Genomic DNA, 20393 nt, shown 5'->3' with positions numbered 1-20393 from the left:
AAAAAAAAAAAAAGTTATTTGGCCAGATAAAAATTATGGCAAAGACCCATGAAAGAAAGTGTGGTTGTTTCGATTGTAGTACTTAATCTGATCATTCTTTTGTGTTCCCGCAAGAATGAAGAGATTGACAAAAAGTCTATCAGGACTAAATGGTTATGCTGAAACGAGGCTTTTTTGCTAGGTAATCATTTAATTATGGCACTGCTGTGTGGTCCAAAAAGAGAGACAGCTTGCCCTGCTGTTTTTATTAGATATACTCTCTGGGAATATAATCTTAAACAAAAACCATCAGACAAAAGCCTGCTTTCTCAGCAGCTAGAGGGTAACTGGATGTTTACACCGAAATGGGTTCCTTCACTTAAAAGGTGTTAATAGTCACGAGAATTTAAAAATAATGGACTCAGATCAAGTCTTTGTTCAAAAGAAATAAATATCTAGAATAAATCAGATTATCTGCAAGCTTTAATGGAAACAGAATTACACTACAAGCGTCTCTTTTCAGTGCAGCAGTTCTTTGTGAACAGATGGCAGATCTGTGTGATGCAGTGGGCAGGGTTTTCATACCATGTTTCTGGCAAATATGATCAGTGTTTAACTCATATTATATATGCATTAGATATATACACACACACTATGTACACACACGTATACATTTAGGCATTACTTTACTGGTCTGATTTTCAGAGATGCTGAGTGCATACCGCTCCAATGAATTCAACTTTAGTTGTGAGTGCTAGGTCTGTCTGAAAATCTGGCCACATATATTCATAGTATTCCTCTTCTTGACTACACACTGTCCAACTGGCTTCCTAACTATTCCTTTATTATAGCAGAAATAAGTATAAATCAATAGCTCTTATGCAGTATTTTTCATCCACAGATCTCAAGGCACTTTACATAGGAGAGTAAGTGCTTCTCTACATGGAGACTTTGGCTTCCATTTTCCATCTGTTAAATTGGGATGTGATACTTAGAGGGAGTCTACACAGAGACTTAACGTGCCTCAAGCGGTGGTGTCAATCTACACCCAGCTAGCCACACACTGACTTGTCTGGACCTGTGTACACAGAACTTTTAGTGTGTGATAACAGGGTCCACACAGCCAGGATTCACAACACACATCAAGTTTCCATCCGGACACCAAGTATCATCATCCCAATTTAACAGATGGAAAACGGAATCACAGAAAAGTCAAGTGACCTGTTTGCAGTCATTCAGTAAGCCAATAGCACTCAGAGAGAGTAAAATTCTGGCCCCATTGAACTCAATAGCTAGAACTCGCTTTGACTTCAATAGGGCCAGGATGTCACCCTCAATTTCTGGTTCAAATTAAAGATTTTAACTAGATTAGCCAGTGTGCATTTTCAGTAAATCCAATATGTTTAATAGGAATAAGAGCAATATTTGCTCCATTTCTCATATCCTGTTTGTGCATGCGGCAAGTGCAAGTTTCTTTTAACTGTATCTTTATTACAATCTCAAAACTGGGAGCCAGATGAGAACAAAAAGTTTTCTAACATCCCTGAATAATCCTACAGAATAATTGTCTCTCTGCAATACTAGAAAGATGCACACACAAATTTCACTTCATCTTGCAGTGCAGAATTTCCAGTTAAATGTTAACAAATTCTGCCGATCTAACATGCGTCTCACTGAAATGCTAGGCTTGGGAATCAGCCTGCCATACCTTTCATTACACTAGGAGGTTCCACAGGTCACCAAATGCTGCAGACCTCTCATTTTTAAGCAATTTCCAGTCAGTTGCACTCTCCCACGTATAGTGTTCTGAGTTAGATATGAAAAAGAATGTTTTAATGTATTGTGTAATAGTCACTTTCGTGGATTAGAACTTTGATCACTTATTACATACATAACAATAAAATGTCACAAATTAATAAACTATGCATGAGACAGAGAACACATTCTATTAATTGATTTAGTAACTGAAAGCTCCTGGAGAAGATCACATGCGGCTGGACAGCATCCTTGACCTTATCTCTGGGGAACCTCAAGTGCATGGCTTAGTCTAGCAAAATGAATATATGAACAACACTTTGCTTATCAAATATGTTCCTGATAAATCAGCTTCAGGCAAAGGTAGGCAAATGACTAGTACATAGGGGCTCTAAAACTGCCAATTAATGTCCCTCTTTTTCCATTGTTGCAATAGGCTTAAAAGCTCTTCTGTTGAGCGGATATTAGAACATAAAGCACAAAGTCTCCTGCAGGTTCACTGTGGCAGGTGAGACTCTCCCTGGTGATCTAGGACAGGTGGAAGTTCTTCTCCCAGAGGAGAGGGAGCTAGGATGGGGGCAGTCCTAGATGGAGTACAGCTGACACCAGGGAGGAGGCATAAGCTGAGGGTTATGTTATGCTATTGTTAACGAGTTACCAATAAATCCAGACTCCAGGAAGAATGCAAATCTGGACATTAACTCAGACTGAGACCTCTATGGGATGGGGTGAGGACTCAGCCCATTCATAGCAATAAAGAAGCAAAGAAGAGCACACTGTTTTCTTCACTCGTACAGTCACATTTGAGAAAGTAAGCCTCTCCCCTTATTACTTAAGCTATTAATTATATGCATTGCAGTTGCACCTAGGAACCCCCAGTAACAGACTAGGGCCCATTGTGCTAGGTCCTATACAAAAGAACTATCCAACCCCTGAGGAGCAAGTTATGTCAACTACTCATCTCTGCACTGTGTAATTTCACTACTGAAGTATTCCTGGTGATTTCAAAGCCTCCAAAAATTTGTAAAATGAGAGGCAGCTCAAGCTCAAACTTTCCAGTACTTTCATTAAATACAAATGTAGTTCATTACTCTAAATGTTGGGTGGTGTTCAGCCACATACAGCCAATGTTTGTTGCAATAAAGATTACTAGAGCTGGTCAAAAATTTTCCAATGGAACAACTTTCCCCTCAGAAAATACTGACAACTGAAATCTTCCTTGGAAAAAAGTTGATTCCATTGAAACTTTCAACTGAAACCTCGCCAGCCAGCCGGGCTCCCTGGGATCCCCACCTCCTTGGCGGCCTGGCTTACTGGGCAGTTAACCCAGAAGTTTTAGAAAAAATCCATTCTGGTTCCTCCAAAATGGGATTTATTTTTTTTTGCGCAATTTTCCCTTAAGCTCAAAGTTTCACATTTCTGACTTTTCTTTCCAGTTTGGAATGAATATTCTCCAAAATGCACATTTTCTGTAGGAGGAAAACTCTGGTTCATGCACAGCTCTAGTTCTTTCTAATTTTATGCACAGTTCCATTTTTTTAAAAATAAGAGCTTCCCTCATACTTTTAAATATAAATCTATTCTGTCATTAGCTAGCATTAGTAATTGATTCATATTGATTTCTTATACAGAGGCATATTTGTGAGAGGGAACATTGAAATGGATCAATAGAATTGTGAAATTATTCATATTTGTACTGAAAGACCCCTCCCCCCCCTCCCCAGGGCCTGCACATGTAAAGTGTTTGTTTCATCAGGGATTCATTAGTTATTAACTCGCTAAAGTTATCCTCCCTCGCAAAAAGGCAGTCTGTTTCTTCTACAGAAGGGAAGAACTTATACCTCAAATGCCACTGAAGCAGCACAGCATGATTAACTGTTTTCTACACTGGGACTACCAATGGTTTGATTCTTGAATATTGGCAGGGCCGGAGGGTTAGCACTTCAGTACTTTCACATTAGCAGAGTTAACAATTAGTCCCTCAAAGAATTACCAAAGTGAATCAATCTTGTGGCTCAGCAGTTGGCACACAGCATTACTGGTCAGTTAACAAAGTATCTATGTATACTACATGTACTGTGTGCATTACTGGTCAACCCCAACTCAGAAACAATACTGAAGAATCAGAGATGGTTCAGAAAAGGGCACGGAGAATGAGTAGAGGGGATGGAAAAAAATTCTCATAGAAAGAGGAATTGAAACAATTTACATTGCTTAAGAAACATGAGAGAAACATATAAACTAATGACTGATCTGCAGAAGGTAGATCAGGACATCTGCTGTCCCCTTACTCGTGTTGTGAGGGAAATTCAATGAAACCAAAGGGCAGCACATTCAAAATGAACTTTCACACAATGCATAACTAGACCATGGAACTCATGGTTACAAGACGTCTTTGAGGGCCAAGAATTCACCAAGATTTAAAGAGAAATTGGATGTTTATATGAACAAGAATATCCAGAGTTATAATAGTGAACACAAAAAAAAGTATTGGAAAGAATAAAACCTAATGTTTCAGGGTTTAAACCAAACTGCCTGCTAGGGCAGTGGTTCTCAAACTTTTGTACTGGTGACCCCTTTCTGAACTGGTGACCCCTTCCACATAGCAAGCCTCTGTGTGCGACCCCCCCTTTTAAATTAAAAACATTTCTTTACATATTTAACACCATTATAAATGCTGGAGGCAAAGTGGGGTGGAGGCTGACAGCTCGTGACTCCCCATGTAATAACGTCGTGACCCCCTGAGGAGTCCCAACCCCCAGCTTGAGAAGCCCTGTGCTAGTGATTAGGAGGAAGCCTTTTTTGGGAGGAGTGATGGGGGTGGGGGATACAATTATCACCCATAGTCTACTGGGGGGATTTCTTGTACTTCAGAAGCAACTAGCACTGGCCTCTAGTCCAGAATTCTCTCTCTGACTGACAGATGACAGGTCTGATCCAGTCTGGCAATTCCTATGTTCCACTGTCCAGGAGATGCTTCCAAGCCAGCTGCCTGAGTAAGGTTATACCCAGGTAGGGATAAGAAAGGGCATTTGTTTGAAACACACAAATCCTCACAAGTGCAAGATTGTGTGCTGTCTTACTTTCCAGCCTTTGCTGGGTTTTTTAATCCTACTTCAAACATGGTGACTGAAGAACAAAGAGAAAGGGGGAGGAAGAGGAGGAGAAAAGAATATTATAAGAGTTAAACAGTGTTGTAGAAGTTTTTGTTTAACAAGAGCAAATATTTTAAGAGTGTTGCAAAGCATGTGAGAAACAAGGTAAAACAAATGTAAATATTTGGTAAATGTTGAAGAGCATGTAATGATCCATTTTTTTGGAAATCAAAATAATGGACTAAATCCATAAATACTTTCATACTCGATCTGCATCTGTAGCTCCCACAGTGACAGCAAAAATTAAAGCTAGAGCATAAAACAGGGCTCAGACTTTTTTACTGCCAACAGCTTAATGAGCACAGGGAAAAGTTTTCAAAAGTGGTTAAGTAACTGCACACTCTTCGGGCTGGTCTTCACTTACCGGGGGATTTTAAAATGAAATGCTTATAGCACTAGAAAAAGTGTATTTGGGTTATTACAAAGCGATCGAGACACCAGGGGTCGATTTAGCAGGTCTAGTAAAGACCAGCTAAATCGACCACCGCTCACTCTCCCGTCAACTCTGGGACTCCACCAGAATGAGATGCATAAGTTAAGTCGACCGAAGAGTTTCTCCTGTCAACCCAGCGCAATATAGACACCGCAATAGGTCAACCTAAGGTACGTCAGCTCCAGCTATGTTATTCACGTAGCTGGAGTTGCATCACTTAGGTAGACTTGGCCCCGTAGTGTAGACCCGCCTTTAAGGGGCTAAGTCACTTTTGAAAGGTCACTTAGGGCAGGTCTACACTATGGGGCTAAGTCAACCTAAGTTACACAACTCCAGCTCTGTGAATAACATAGCTTGAGTCAACGTACTTTAGGTCAACTTATTGTGGTGTCTGCACTGTGCTGGGTCAACAGGAGAAACTCTCCGGTCGACTTACCTTATGCATCTCATTCCGCTGGACTACCAGACTTGATGGGAGAGCGATCGGTGGTCAATTTAGTGGGTCTTCACTAGACCTACTAAATCAACCCCCAGTGGATCGATCACCGCCTGTCAATCCCCCAGTAAGGGGAGACAAGCCCTAAGTCTCATTGATTTTCAATGAGACTTAGGCTCCTAGATGACTAAAATCACTTTTGAAAGTGGTTAAGCCTCCAAAGTCATTAGTTGCTTAGTGGGATTTTTAAAGTGTCTAGGTGCCTAAGGAATTAGGCACTTAAAAACTTTTAAAAGTGCCACTAAGCAACTATCTACATCTTCGACACCTAAATACCTTTAAAAACGGGCCCATAGCTGCTTTTGAAAGTTTTACACCCAGATTTAAAATGCCCAGTTTTTGTCTAAGCTACAAAGTCCGCTGTTGCTATCATCAGCAGATCTCCAATAGTGATGAATTGCAGGTTCTAATTTCCTAGCGTTTGCTAGATGCCCATTGACTGTTTAGCTAATTTATTCATGGTATAATTTCATGCAAGTGGTACCTGTATATCTAGTTAAAATTAGATAAAAAACAAGGGAAGGGGGATGCAGTTATGCTAGTCACTATCAATCACCAGTGAGGAAGGTCTATATTATGGGCTAGAGGACCCCTTTTCCTTTGAGACATCTACTCCAAGGGAAAATGCCACTGCTTCTGCTCCCAGAATTCAGCGTAGCATTGCCAACTCCAAGTGTTGAAAAAGAGTCAGGTGCTTCCCTCAAAAAAAAAAAAAAAAAAGTCAGAGTTAAAGTCAGGAGATAAAATAAATGTGGGTGGGGCTTTTTTTTTTTTTCCCTTGCCTTTTGGGTTTTGAACTTTCGGTTTTGAACTTGTACGGTTCACATTTTCATGAGAAATAATTTTTTTTTAAAAATGAAAGCAGAGAGTCTCATGTAATCACAGGCCCTCATCAGGTATAGGAAAAACACCAAATATTGCAAGACTTGATAAAATCATTGAGCTGGCAATACAGGTTGACTAGTGCAGCCCAAGGCATTCAGCACCCAAAAAGTCAGATGAATTTCAAGACTGCCTAGGGCAGTGGTTCTCAAACTTTTTTCCCCACGGACCACTTGAAAATTGCTGAGGGTCTCAGTGGACCACTTAATGATCTTTCCTAATGTTGTTTGTACCGTTAGCTAACTACTGTAAAGCGCTTTGGATAAAAGGTGCTATATATATATATATATATATAAAAAAACAACAATAATCAACTTTTTTTGTTCTACAAATAAAAGCACACAACTCATATTTTAATATCAGTAGTCTTACCTTTCTAATGCGATGGATATTCCCTCTCTCCCCCGCTGTGGCAGCCCCCAGGCTGGGGCTGGGAAGGAGGAGGGTCTCTTCCCGGCAGCGGCAGCCCTGGAGCTGGGGAAGTTGCCTCTTTCTCTGGCTGCTGCAGCCCTGCACATCCCAAATGCCCCCCCCCTCTTCTCACCCCACTGCCCCCTCCCAGTTACCTCTTATTACCCTCAGGGCTACCACCTCTCCTCACATGTGTGTCTTCTCCAGGGTCCAACCACCTAATTAGTGGAGCCATGCCTGCGCGGCTCCACTAATTAGGTGGGTGGCCCTTCATTCTCTCATGTGCAGCCTCCAGGCATGCACTCTAGAGGGAACTATCCGCGGATCACCTGAATGGAGCTTGCGGACTACTAGTAGTCCACGGACCATGGTTTGAGAACCTCTGGCCTAGGGCATTGCCCTCTCTTTGTAACAATTAGTATCTGGAGGCTGTCACCAGGCAAATTCCCGCTCCTCCTGTAAAATAAAGTGTGTGTACTGCATATGAGCATAGTCTCCATGGCATACCTGCTGGGATACCACTCAGACTACAGGGCTAATTCTCCACAGCCTTGTGCTTTGTGTAGTCATTTACACCTGTGCAAAGGAGGTGTAAAGATGACATTTTGTTCTGACTCACCATGCACTGGTGTAAATCCATAGTAGGTACAAGGCAAGGAGATCAAGCTGAATATGAATATGTGGTGCACTTTGCATTCCTTTTCCTCTCATGACATACTCTGGCTAATGTGAAAAAAAAAACCCAAAAAACAAAAAACACTGAGCTCCAGAAGAAGCAATACGCCATTGGCTACTTCCAAATCCAATTTCTTCCGTCATATCTCCCTCACCGCAGACTAGAATTTCATATACTCCAGTGCAAATTCACTGGACTATAATGGAGATATTCCACATTTACGCCAGTACAAATGAGATCAAGATCTAACAATCCTATGGCAAACAAAGTTTTAAAACAAAGCAATTTGAGAGTTATTTGAAAAGCAAAACCAAGTTTATTAATCAATTTCACCTTTGTAGGGTTTGTTCTCAGCTGAAATATTAGCCCAGAATACTGGCATGTTATAAGTCTCTGAAAATCAGGGCTTGTGACGCAACTGCTTCCTCAACCATCACTACAGTGTTACTACAGTTACGCTTAGAATAGGGCTATCAGGACTGAATATCTAGCCTAGGCCTGAAAACGCTGTCATAATAAGTTGATGACAGGGAGGAGCCTTCCGGTCTCCTTTAGTTCTTGGACATAAGCCTAAGCTATAAATAAACCTTTGTAACAGCTTTCTTTATCTAAGGACAGCAGATGCCTGCCTTTCGGAGATGTAGAATTTAAATCCTTACTACAGCATGATGAGACGGTTTCATTTTACCCTTTTAAAAAACATACATTCAGTATTTCTTTTTAAAAGATCTTTTTAGGCTCTATTCTTGAAACATTTCCCCCTGTACGTCTAATGTCTCCAAGACACGGAGTCCAATATAAAATTAAATTATATGGAGAGATTCATTTGTCAGTGAATTACTATTTGCATACAAATTCCATTAAGTCATAATTTAGACTAGTCATTCAAGAAAAACATGAAAGCAATTTTACTCCGAATCCCTTCACTTATACATTCACACCATCACATGCATGTATTTCCAGGTTCAAAGTGCTTGACAAAGTTGGATAAGATGAGATCCACAGATGAACAGTGCTCCCAACAAGTACAAAGTAGGATTCTTCCATTTGTGGTTAGACACAGGGGAAATAAAATGAACATTGGTATTAAAACAGTGGCTCTTCCTATTGCACATAGGCTCTCTTAATATGTGTATTTAAAAGTGCACATTCTTTCAGTTTCACTACACTTACGTGCAACACAAGCATTCAATCCAGAGAAAGAACACAGAATCAACCCAGGCAGTAGCATAGTATTAAAAATTAACTAGTCCTATCAAGGTCCAAGGTCTTGCTGCATAACACTAAGACTCCAGAATTAGGTTTACTTTGGCCTTGCTCTCTTACCACCCAGATATAGTTACAGCTGGGGAATCACTAAATGTTAGTGATATGAGGGAGACAAAATGGGTGAGGTAATATCTTTGGCTGGACCAACTTCTGTCTCTCTCACCAACAGAAGTTGGTCCAGCCGAAGATATTACTTTACCCACCCTGTCTCTCTAATATCTTGGGACTGACATGGTTACATCACTGCATTCTAATTAGTGATGTCATTCCTTGAAAACACTCAGTTATGGGGTGGCCTAGTAGTTAGATGCTCCAGGTGTACTTATGAGAATGAAGGAATATCTTCTGCCCAGGAAAATGAAAGCCTCAAGTTCTATGGTGAGGTTGATGTGTGGAGAAAACAAGTAGCACTGGTGGCAACCTACAGGGCCCTCCTTCACTGCACATAACAGAAGGGAAAACACTTTTGTAAATGAAATAGTAATTAAAGCACATTATGCAAACATTCTTTGGATTAAGTGCCTTAAATCCTTTTAGAGAGGAGAAAGACCAGTTAGTGCTAAAGATCTAAGCACCCACACCATCCTTCAGTGATGTTTAACTATGTTATAAAAGAGGATGAGATAAGGATGAACACCCAGCCAGATTCCTTTGTTTTTAAACACAGATCTCATGTTTGCCAATATTCCCACCCCCCCTAGCTTATTTAATAAAAACATGTTGTTGTTCATAAGTATCTGCCTCTAAGAGGTGAGCATGACATCAAAACCCAACATATTTTTTCAAATTCAAATTAGCTTTCTTGTTTTGAAATGAGGAAACAAACATCTAAGGCTGTTTACATTATACTACATTTGTTTCAAGTGATCAGAAGTATTTCACCCAATACACAGTACAGAATATTGAGAAAAAACTCGAAAGGTAGGAAATAACCTGAACAGCAAAGTTTTCAGGAAGGTGAAAGAAATAACTGTCCCGGCAGGTGTGTGTATCCTCCTAAGATCAGGGACTGGGTCTTCCTTGGTGAACAGAGAACACTGGCAATTATAAAATAACCTTAAAAGGTTGTTTTGATGGCCATCTTTTGTTCTGTGTTTGTACAGACTTGCACAATGGGCTCCTGGGTGCTACCGCAATGCAAATAATAATTAATTAGCAGAATATCACTGAAGTCAATTTTTGTCTCATTCCCTGCACCTTTAGAGATAAAGGACTAAGATCATTTCTGGTGTATCTTCATTGAAGTCAGTTGGGTAACGGCAGTAATGAATTTGGCCCAGAACACCTGTGAATAATTTAAAACATGACAATATCTTGGAAGAGTTGTGAACCACAACAAATCTGAAGAATTCTAAGCAGTGTGTCATTTACCTCTTTAAAATAAGATCTACACATTTTAGAACATAGATATATTCTATTTTTATATGGAAAGGAAAACTGTAGTATAATACCTCAGTTAATTAAATACATATTTGCTAAAGAATGTGTCCATATTTTGTAGATTTTTTCTAAACAGGTTATGGAAATACCTGACACTGCTTAACTGTCTTCTTACTATAATGATGATTGCTCTCTTTGTGAAAGCTTCTGTTTAAGGGATACTTCCCAGAAGCTCAAGACTAGTGATGTACTGTAGATTAGGACAGTGAATGCAGCTGTCATTTGAATGCATGATGGGACAGAATACTTTCATGGTTAACAAAGTAAGTTCTACATTTTAAAAAATAAACATTTTGGGGATTAAGTGGAGTTCGAGAGGAAAGGTCACTAATAATCGATAATAGCAGCAAAAGTGCCAATAGTCTTCTCTCACTTCTAGAGAAGAAATAGATGCTATCCTCTGACATCCTGATAAAAGATAAGCAACACTGGACAAGTAACTCAAAAAAGAGGAGTTTGATTGGGAATTGTAACAATATACACTCTTGGAAACTACTATTGGAAAGCAGAGGAATAATAATTGGTCATTTATTCACTAAGGGAAGGATTTTCAAAGGCACTCAACATCGCCCTCTATTCCTATCAAAATCAACTGACAAACAGTTTTCCTTTAAATATGGGCATGACTTCAATAGGAGCAGAGGTTAGGCTAAATCTTGCTGCTACTCGGGTGATTAATATTTACTCATGCAAGAAATCTTATTTATTTCAGTTAAAATAGTCTTAATCCAGACTGCAAGACTGGAACCTGACTGTTTAGTGAAGGACAGGCATGTAACACTCAAAAGCATTTAAACTGTGACAGAAGGGTGGGATGGGGTGAGGCGAAGAGAACATTTTATTTACAGTTGCAGATACAGAGCAGTCAACAATCATTAGACATACTAAAGAATCTAAACATTCCAGAGAGACACATTCACTATATTTCTTGTATAGTTCACAGTTACAGTACAGAGTCACCCTAGCCCTTACATAAGCCTTTGAAGTATGGTAAAACTCAATGCAGTGCTGAAGACGCTGAAGTATATTTTGGTTTCTTCCTGAATAGGATTTTAACTCTCAGCTATGGTTCTTTTTTCTTCCAACTGATAATTAGGCCAGGATTCTACAAGATTAAAAATAAATCCTGCAAAACACAAACAGGCACAACAGAAGGACACTTACAGAGATTGACCAGAATCAACCCCTTCCAGATTTCCAGAAGTATTAAGCATAGATATTCTTAGAATATTAGGTTTAAAAAACTATTTATAAACACAGAATACACAAGTCCAAGTATCTCACTCTTTCTTAATAAAGAAGCAGATTAATGGAGTCTCAAAGATTTTTGTTTAGGAGTGGACAGCAATACCCATTATTCCCAGGAACATTAAGATGATAAACTCAGGGGCTGCTCTAACTTGAACTAACTGGGGGACATTTGTCAGCTGGAGACTGCCAGAGTGCATCATACTCCAGCCAGTAGCATAGCTAGCGGGGTTCAGGGGAAGCGGCTGCTTCCCCTGACCCCACATTTCCCAAAAGTGGTGCTCCCGGCGCTCCGGCCGGCGGAACAGGGCTGCGGGCCGGCTGGCTCCCAGCGCTCCGGCCGGGAGTCCGGCCCTGAGAGCATTGCCGGGGGTCTCGGTGCCCCGGACAGCGCTCTGGATGGGGAAGCGGGGCGGCCCTGCGCATGCGCTGCTCCATCTTTCGGCGGCATTTTGGCACACGTGCAGGGCCGCCGAAATGCCACCGAAGGACCAGCGCCTTTTTTCGCCGCTGCTCCTCCTCGACTGCAACCCTGGCTATGCCACTGACTCCAGCCCCTCCCCTCCAACTCCAGGAGCTGCAAGGTGGACAGTTAGGGTAACCAGATGTCTTGATTTTATAAGGACAGTCCCGATATTTGGGGCTTTGTCTTATATAGGCACCTATTACCCCCCCACCCCGTCCCGATTTTTCACACTTGCTGTCTGGTCACCCTATGGACAGTTGACACCGTGCCGAAGGATATGACGCCCCTGCAGGGATCTTACCGGCAGTTTTCACCCACTTTGTACCACTCATGGGAATGGCACAGGGCAGAGAATCTGTTACACAATGAGTAGACTATACTAGAGCTGATTAGAGAGTGGGGAGAAACTGATCAAGTTGGGAAGAATAAAGATCTTTGGAAAGATGCAAGTATGCATTATTTAGGTGTTTTATTGTAACTCTAAAAGTGCAAAACAATCACTTGAGTTACTATATATAAATTGCCAGCAGTGGAGTGGCAAAGGACACTGCTCAGAGTTTAGGCTAGTGGCAGAATACTAGCAGAAAGACTGGTTTTCAGTCAGGATCTGAATGTTTCAGTCCCTAGATACTTGCAAAAGATTTCTTGTTTGCAGAAGAAACTGATCACATCTGTAGTCTTCCACAGCTACGTGCACTTTCATTTTACTGCAAGGTAACCTAGTTGAAAATAGCACTATACTCCCATCTGTGATTGGTATCACCTAGTTTACCAAGTCTAAAAAGGACTGACCTGAACAAACAGCCTCAAATCAGGATTCCAGAAAAGAAATGCCTTAAAGTTGCTGAAAGACTAGTGGTTTTGTCTCTTTGAAAAGCTAACTAGTGCTTTCTCCAAGACAATCCAATCTGGCAGGACATATTTTGTGGATTATTTCAGCCTTATCATTATCCAACTTGGTGGAGGGTAGTTTTGAATCATCTATCAAAATCTTGTATACGACAGAAATTACAGAGTAAAGCTCTCAGGAACGCAAAGATTCAAAGGGATTCTGGAGTAAGGCTTATTTTACCTTGACTTTTGAGATAATAGAAGCTTCTTTAGAAAGGTGAGGGAGGGTCAGGAACCAGAATGCTTTTTTTCAAGTGCCTTTCAACAAAATGTCATCTAAAAAAGGATGTGTGAAAACTTCAAAAAGATCAAACATTCTGAAGAGTGTTTCTCACCAAGTTGGCCAATAAAACATTTTGAGAGAAGATAAAGCAAAAGTTACAAAACAATGGCCATAGTGGGTCAGACCAAAGGTCCATCTAGCCTACTACCCTGATGTCTATCTCACATTTGGCTTGTGAGAAAGAATTACTGGCAGCCTTAGCATAATAAATAGAAGACTGGGCTCCAAACCAAAATTCTCACTAATTGCATCCAACTGTATAGGATGGTATGACTAACTCTGGAGGTGCTCTCTTAAATTGAAGAATGTTTTCCATCAAAAGCCGCAACGTCTGGCTTTACTGAATTTCTAGTGTTTTCTTTAGGTTACACGGTTTACATACAATTCCACTTAATGCCATAGCTAAATGTGGTAATTATCCATTCAAAGATCATATCCTCAGCTGGTGTCAGATGACATAGTTCCATTGACTTCCACTTAGAAACACCAGGTAACACTGCCTCAGAATCTGGCCCCAAATATCTAATTTATTTTAGCACTTACCTAAAATAAAATAAAGTGCATCAATGATAATGGCATCTATACAGTGGGAGAGAGCCTTGATCAGAGGAAATGCAATACAACAGTGATAGAATCATCTGTGCACCACTGATAGCAATTTTACATTTGGATAGCATGCTAGGAGAGCCAAAGAGTAGTTATCACACCAAATTTATCCAGCATAGATAAGGGCACGATCCAGTTTCCTTTGAAATCTGACAAAACGTCCCTTGACTTCACTAGCAGTAGACTTGGGTCCTGAGCACTTGAAGTGCCAAGAGTGATTAATGACAATGTTTTTCAATCTGAATTTGCTTTGCTAGTACGTCACTGGAAACATGAGCTTGATTTATCTGTATATTAACATGATTAAGGTTATATGTTCAATTAGGGCAAATAAAATCTTTTTAGAGGAAGCAACAAAGTGCAAGGGTGCAATCCTGAAGTCCATACTCAGGAAAACACACATTTACTTAAATAGGAATTTTATAAGCATCTCAGGATTGGACAGTAACATAGTGCAAAAAATGCCTGAGCCCTGACTACAACTACAGGTCCCACTGTTGCCATCAACGGTGGAGTTGTACTGGCAGTGTAGTGCAGATCTATTTTTGTTCAGTGTAAAGACAACCTTGCAGTGTTTTCTTAAATCTTGGGGGATTATGCAATGGTTATTCCCCTAAACAGTTTATAGATCTTCGGTGGTTATTTTTCTTCTTCTAAGACGCAGGATTCTTCACATTCTTAAGGGTGTTTCAACATTGACTACTTTACTCTGCAAAGTCTTTTGTAAACAAGCCCATCCTCTTTGTCATTACAAATACACTGAATAGAAACATACCTACAAGAGCCTAAGGTATCAGTGGACTTCTTGTCTCCTATACCTCGCTGAAATTAATGCAAAACAATTCTTCCTTGTTTAATATAAACTGATTTCCCCTCTGATACTCGAAAAAATGCCACCCCAAAACACCACTTTCCTCCCTAGTTCCAGTTAATAGAGCTATACAGTTTGAGCACTTAAAAGTGAATCATGGAGCCCTCTATCCCCTGCTATAGCTAGACCAGAAAGCAATGATAACCTTTTCTACTATACTGGCCCCATTCTTGAGGTCAATAATAGCTAGTTACAATTAAACTGCTCAAGGATTAAATGCATACTGCACATAAGTATTGGAAGTCTGAAACTGATGCTCAGTTTTCCCATGCACTCTGTAGGTATTCCCACCCCAGGGGTTTAGCACAAACAAGTACCAATGCACAGGTTCCAAGGGACAGTGCAGGAGCTCACGTCCCAGGTGCTTAGTTTCCAGAGGACTGCATACACTTGTGGGGGAAGCTGGTGGAAACAAATTCCCCAAGGCACTATGCACAATATATTTTAGTGGCATCACAAGCTGTATAAGACTTACAGTAGTGCAAATAAACAAGAGACCACAAGCACCTCAGATCAAAGATCTGCCCAATACAGGGCATCACAGTGCGTTTGAGGTTTTAGCTCATGCCCCTTTGTTAAAACGCCCTTTTTTTAATAATTCAGCAGCGGATTGTCTCACTTTTCTTCCAGGTTCATGCAGTTTTCCCTTTTAATGGACTCTCAGCACTTCTGATATTTTGCAGAAAAAAAAAATTCTACCACCACTTCCTACTATTTTGAACACTGGGGTGGGGGTGGGGAGCTCAGACTGTATCTCATTCAATTTCTCCTCTCAGCCAGTGGTTGCACAGATGTTGCTCCCTAACTCTGCCACTGCGCTTTGAAGCCCTAGTTTAGGGTCCCTGATTCGGTATCTGGTGAGAGCCGCTCTATCTGCCCTGGGAGCTAGCAGAGCTTCAGCTCCATCCCCTGGGGGCTGGTGCGTGCGGATCCCAGTCCGCGCCCCGGTGAAGAGGGGAGATCCCCGGCACACGCCCAGCAGAGGGCCCAGTGCACACGCCGCGCGCAGTGCCGCGCACACACCCCTGGGGTGCGGTCCCACGCACTCTGCTGCTTCCCCCTCCCCAGTCCGCACCCAGCGCGCACGCGCGCCGCGGCCCTGTGCGCCCACGGCCACCGGCGAGTGCACTGCGCGCGCGCCAGCTCACCTGGTTCGCGCGCCCCATCTATCACCCTCGGCTACTCTCTCGGGCACGAGCTGTGCTCGCGCGAGCCGGTGACTTCCCGTTCGGGGCGGCGGGAGGGAGGGAACGCGGAGCCATCCGGGTCCTGCTCGGTGCTGGCAGCCGTTGCGCCGCGCCGCGCCGCACTGCCGGCCCCAGAGAGCGGGGAGCCCGGCCGGCTGGCCCCGCCATGCATCTGCACCAGGTGCTCACCGGCGCCGTCAACCCCGGCGACAACTGCTACTCGGTGGGCAGCGTCGGGGACATCCCCTTCACGGTGAGGGCGGTGCGGGGCCGGGTGGGGTGGTGGGAGGGGCTTGGGTTGGGGGTAATTAAGGGTGGTGGGTAATTATCGCTGGGCAGTGGGATGGAGTAATTAGCTGGGATAGTGGGGTGGGAGTAATGAAGGATGGGGGTAATTATCGCTGGGCAGTGGGATGGGATGAGGGGTGATGACTAGGTGCATGGTGGTGGGTAGTTATGCTCTCATGGTAGGCTGCGAATTTCATATTGAGATGCTCCAGTACAGAAAACGACTGGGGAGGAAATAACCCGTCCATTCAGTCCTTTGGGGTCTGTTTCCCGTGCAGCGATCCCCTAGCTCCCACTGGGGAAAGGGAGGGATCTGCTGTTTTACACTCCCAGAACACAGCAGCAGATGGGGGCTGGGATTTGAGGATGCACTTGTCACCTCTAGCTGGTGTTGAAGGCCCACCTGACATTGTGAAGAAGAAAGAGGGAGGGAGACCAATCAACTACATGTCCCTGATTTTCTTGTGTTCACAGAATAAAATAGTTAATAGTATGGCTATTTGCAATGAAAAGAAAGATTCAGTTGGAACAATCTTCTTAAATACCCCATCTGCTGTTGGTGAACAATTGGTCTTCTGTTACTATGAGGTGTTGAGAAATTAAATATTAATTCCTTTACAAAAGCTTCCCGTAATATAAGTGAAAATGAATAAGACACCTTCAAAACAGTTTGGTAGAGCCTAGTAATTTATATTTGGAGTTGATTTATTTACCATCCATGGGCCTCTCTTTCCCCCTTTTAATGTAAACATAATTGTCACTGATTTGGATTATGACATGACTATCGGATTTCAATGAGGGATCAGCTTCTGCATTGTTTAATTTAATCAGTATTTTACTATTTGAGGAGGAATTGTCTTACTAGGTTTTGTGATAACCTTTACCAGCCATCATTCCAGGCCTGAACTAGTTCTTGGTTAAGTGATATAAAGCACCATTTTCATTCTAAAAAAACTGTGGGCAGACTAGTAGGACATTTCAAACCCTGCTTGGTCTTATCATAACTCTGTTTTTAATAACAGATGGTTAAAAAGCTACAAGATATAAAGGGAACTAAGACTGAGCAGTTTCCCTGTTGTGCTGCTATGCAGGGCTACTGACATCTAAGGGCATTGTATGGCTGCTGATACTTTTGACAGTCATATAAAATCATATATTGTAGTATTCTTTCCATTATAATGGCCTGGAGAGTCAGTTCATAATATGCTGTCTTTGTAATATAAATTTGTTTTTGTTAATACCTTTTAGTTTTACAGCACTCACAACGAAGGATATCCTTTTGCAGATTAAGCAATACTAGGTTATTATGTCAATTTTCCAAGAATACCAAAGTCATGTTTTAGAAAAATGCAAAATCATTATGTGGTTCACTTTAATTGTAGAATTACATGTAAAGCACCCCAGCCTCTCCTCTGGCTATTGTCTGCAACTTTATTATGTTAAATTAAATTAAAAAGGAACTAGCAAGTGATATATGTAAGAGAAAACATATCTCATGATCTTGCTCTGTTGTAACTCTCTGCTTCCCATTCTTTATTATTTCTTGTTGTTTTAAGCCCTGAGCCTGCAATAAGCTTTGTGCAAGCGCAAACGTCTTCCTCTGCAGAACTCATTCCAGGATCAGGGCCTTAATGCCTAACGCAGATTGTAAATCTCCTGTGGCAGACATGTTAATGTTTTCTTTTGTTAAGCACCATGCACACCTATAGTGCTGTATTATTATAGGTAGGGTCCTACCAAATTCACAGCCGTGAAAAACGCAACACAGACCGTGAAATCTGATCTCCCCCATGAAATCTGGCATGCAGTCAGGGGCTCCTATCCTGCGCAGGGCTCCAGCTGCTACTCCCGGCTGGGGATGGGGCGGGACGATACTTTCTTTTCCCCTGCAGGGGCCGCACCTGTAGCAGGCCAGACCCATCTCTGGCATCTTCTCTGGCTGCCGGAAGCTCGGCGGCTCCAGCTGTCACCTCCCCGCACGGAGATGCTGCAGCTCCAGCTGTCAGTCCACCACTAGGATAGGAGACTGCCTGGAAAAACAGATATATGTAAACCACTCCACCCTCAGACCCTGTGACCTTCACTTCTGCGTTGCTGCGGGCAGTGGTGCTGGCTTTAGAGCTGGGAGCCCAGCCAGCAGCCTTCCTCTCTGGCTGCCCATATCTAAAGTCAGCATCCCTGCCAGCAGCAGGACAGAAATAAGGGTGGCATCCCACAACCTCCCAATAATAGCCTTGCGACCCTCCCACCGACTGCCTTTTAGGTTACTCCACCATGAAATTTCAGATGTAAATATCTGAAAATATGAAATTGACTAATTTTAACCCCCCCCCCCCCCCCCGGCCATGAAATTGACCAAAATGGATCTTGAATTTGGTAGGGCCCTAATTATAGGCCTAGCTGATAGTGATGCTTATAGTTAAGTTTGCTTACCACTTTCCATTGTAAGCCAGCTCCTGTCTTCAGTTGCCGAAGGCGTTGTGAAACTATAGTAGTTCAGGCTGAAAGATTCCATCTTTGTTTTCTGCCTTCATCTGAATTTTTTTTGTTTGTTTGAGCAAAAATTGTGCAGCTCTTTCTCAGAATGAGGTTAGGGAAAATAGGTAGTTTTAGTGGTGGTATTAATTTGTTTTTACAGCGGTTTCTTTGAAGAGCCCTAGTGCTGCCAAGATGTACTGCAGAAATTTGAAATTTCCCATTGGTAGAGTCCTGTAGCCATATTTGGATTAATTATATACTGGGAAAATGCCATTTGATCATACTCAGAGCTTGTTAGAGGACGGCTACTAAAATCTCCAAATGTTCTAATCTGAATAAAGCATAATCCCTTCCCCCAGCAATTATCTATACCATACATTCTCCTTAGACTCGCTTAACTGGAGCTCCAGATAGCAACTTGATCAGTATCCCAGAGAAAGACTCCAAGTACTGGGCTGAAGCCTACTCTACACTTAAAATTTAAGTTGACATAGCCACTGCGCCCCAGAGCACCATCGCTTTGCCAACCTAACTGTTGGTTGATGCAGTTAGATTGATGGAAGAATGCTTTTGTTGACCTACCTACAATTGCTCAGAGGTGGACTTCCTATAGCAGTGGGAAAACCCCTTCTGTCACAGTAGTCTGCATCTACACTTTGAGATTACAGTGGCACAGCAACTGCACCATAGCTCTGCTGTTTAGTGCCCATAGTATAGATGTGGCCTGAGAGACAGTTGGAGACCATGGCCTGATCTACATTACACGGTTAGGTCGACACAAGGCATCTTACATCGAGCTATCTGTGAAAGTGCCTTCACTTAAATTTGGCTCCCACCGCCATAAGTACCTCTCTACGCCACTTTAATAACGCCACCTCCTTGAGTGGTGTAGAGTCTCACTGAATGTAATTTACTGACACTGTGTTGACCTTGGACACCACATTGTTTATATTGACTGTTACTGGCTTTCAAGAGCTGTTCCACAATGCCCCCCACTGACAATACAATTGACAAGCGTTCCTGGTGAGGATGTGCACCGCCGATGCAAGGAGCCAAGTGTACACACACAACTGATTAAATAACTGTGGTGACTGTATGACGACGTAAATTAGGTCAACATAATTTTGTAGCATAGACATGGCCCATGAGTTCCCATTTTAGCTCCTCTGCTGACTGGTTCTAATAATTCTATGTACCTCACAGCTCCTTCATCAGGAGGTAGGGAAGTATCATTCCCCACATTTTACAGATGGGTAACAGGAGAGGTTGGACAGTTACTGCTGCTAGAATTCTGTGCCACTGTGCAATGCAGTATTTGTGCAGAATTAATGTTCCCCGCAGAATTTTATTTTTTCCACACAATTTGTGATTTTCACCAAAATGCCTCCTTTTTCTGGTTTTACATGTTTCAAATGTAAAAGTTAGGTATACACGTAATGTCTGCGCATACATGAGCACTCTTCACCCTGAATTCCACTCTGTGCGTGTCTGCCCGTAGTGGCACTGCACTCTCTCTTATATTCCCCGTCAGCCTGAACCCGCCCCCCCTCCGCTTTCACCTATCGCTGCAGCCCTTCTC

At 42.2% G+C, this 20393-nt stretch overlaps 1 protein-coding gene and 1 long non-coding RNA gene across 5 annotated transcripts in view; one reads left to right on the top strand and one right to left on the bottom strand.

Moving 5' to 3' along the window:
- Positions 1–16128, bottom strand: part of LOC117883700 — a 95942-nt gene extending 79814 nt beyond the window's left edge. For both annotated transcript variants that reach the window (XR_004647373.1, XR_004647374.1), the window contains exon 1: positions 16010–16128. This is a non-coding gene — a long non-coding RNA (uncharacterized LOC117883700). The remainder of the gene's footprint in view (positions 1–16009) is intronic.
- The window catches only part of DMXL2 (Dmx like 2), a 121627-nt gene continuing 117319 nt past the window's right edge, over positions 16086–20393 (top strand). For 2 of the 3 annotated variants that reach the window (XM_034783309.1, XM_034783310.1), the window contains exon 1: positions 16215–16301. In XM_034783309.1, coding sequence (XP_034639200.1) covers positions 16215–16301 — 87 coding nt within the window. Of the gene's footprint in view, positions 16302–20393 lie in introns of all 3 variants that reach the window. The other variant, XM_034783311.1, reaches the window with a different exon arrangement.

Source organism: Trachemys scripta, chromosome 10 (genome assembly GCF_013100865.1).
Source record: "Trachemys scripta elegans isolate TJP31775 chromosome 10, CAS_Tse_1.0, whole genome shotgun sequence".
Classification (NCBI taxonomy): Eukaryota; Metazoa; Chordata; order Testudines; family Emydidae; genus Trachemys; species Trachemys scripta.
This window is presented reverse-complemented; position numbering and strand designations above follow the sequence as displayed.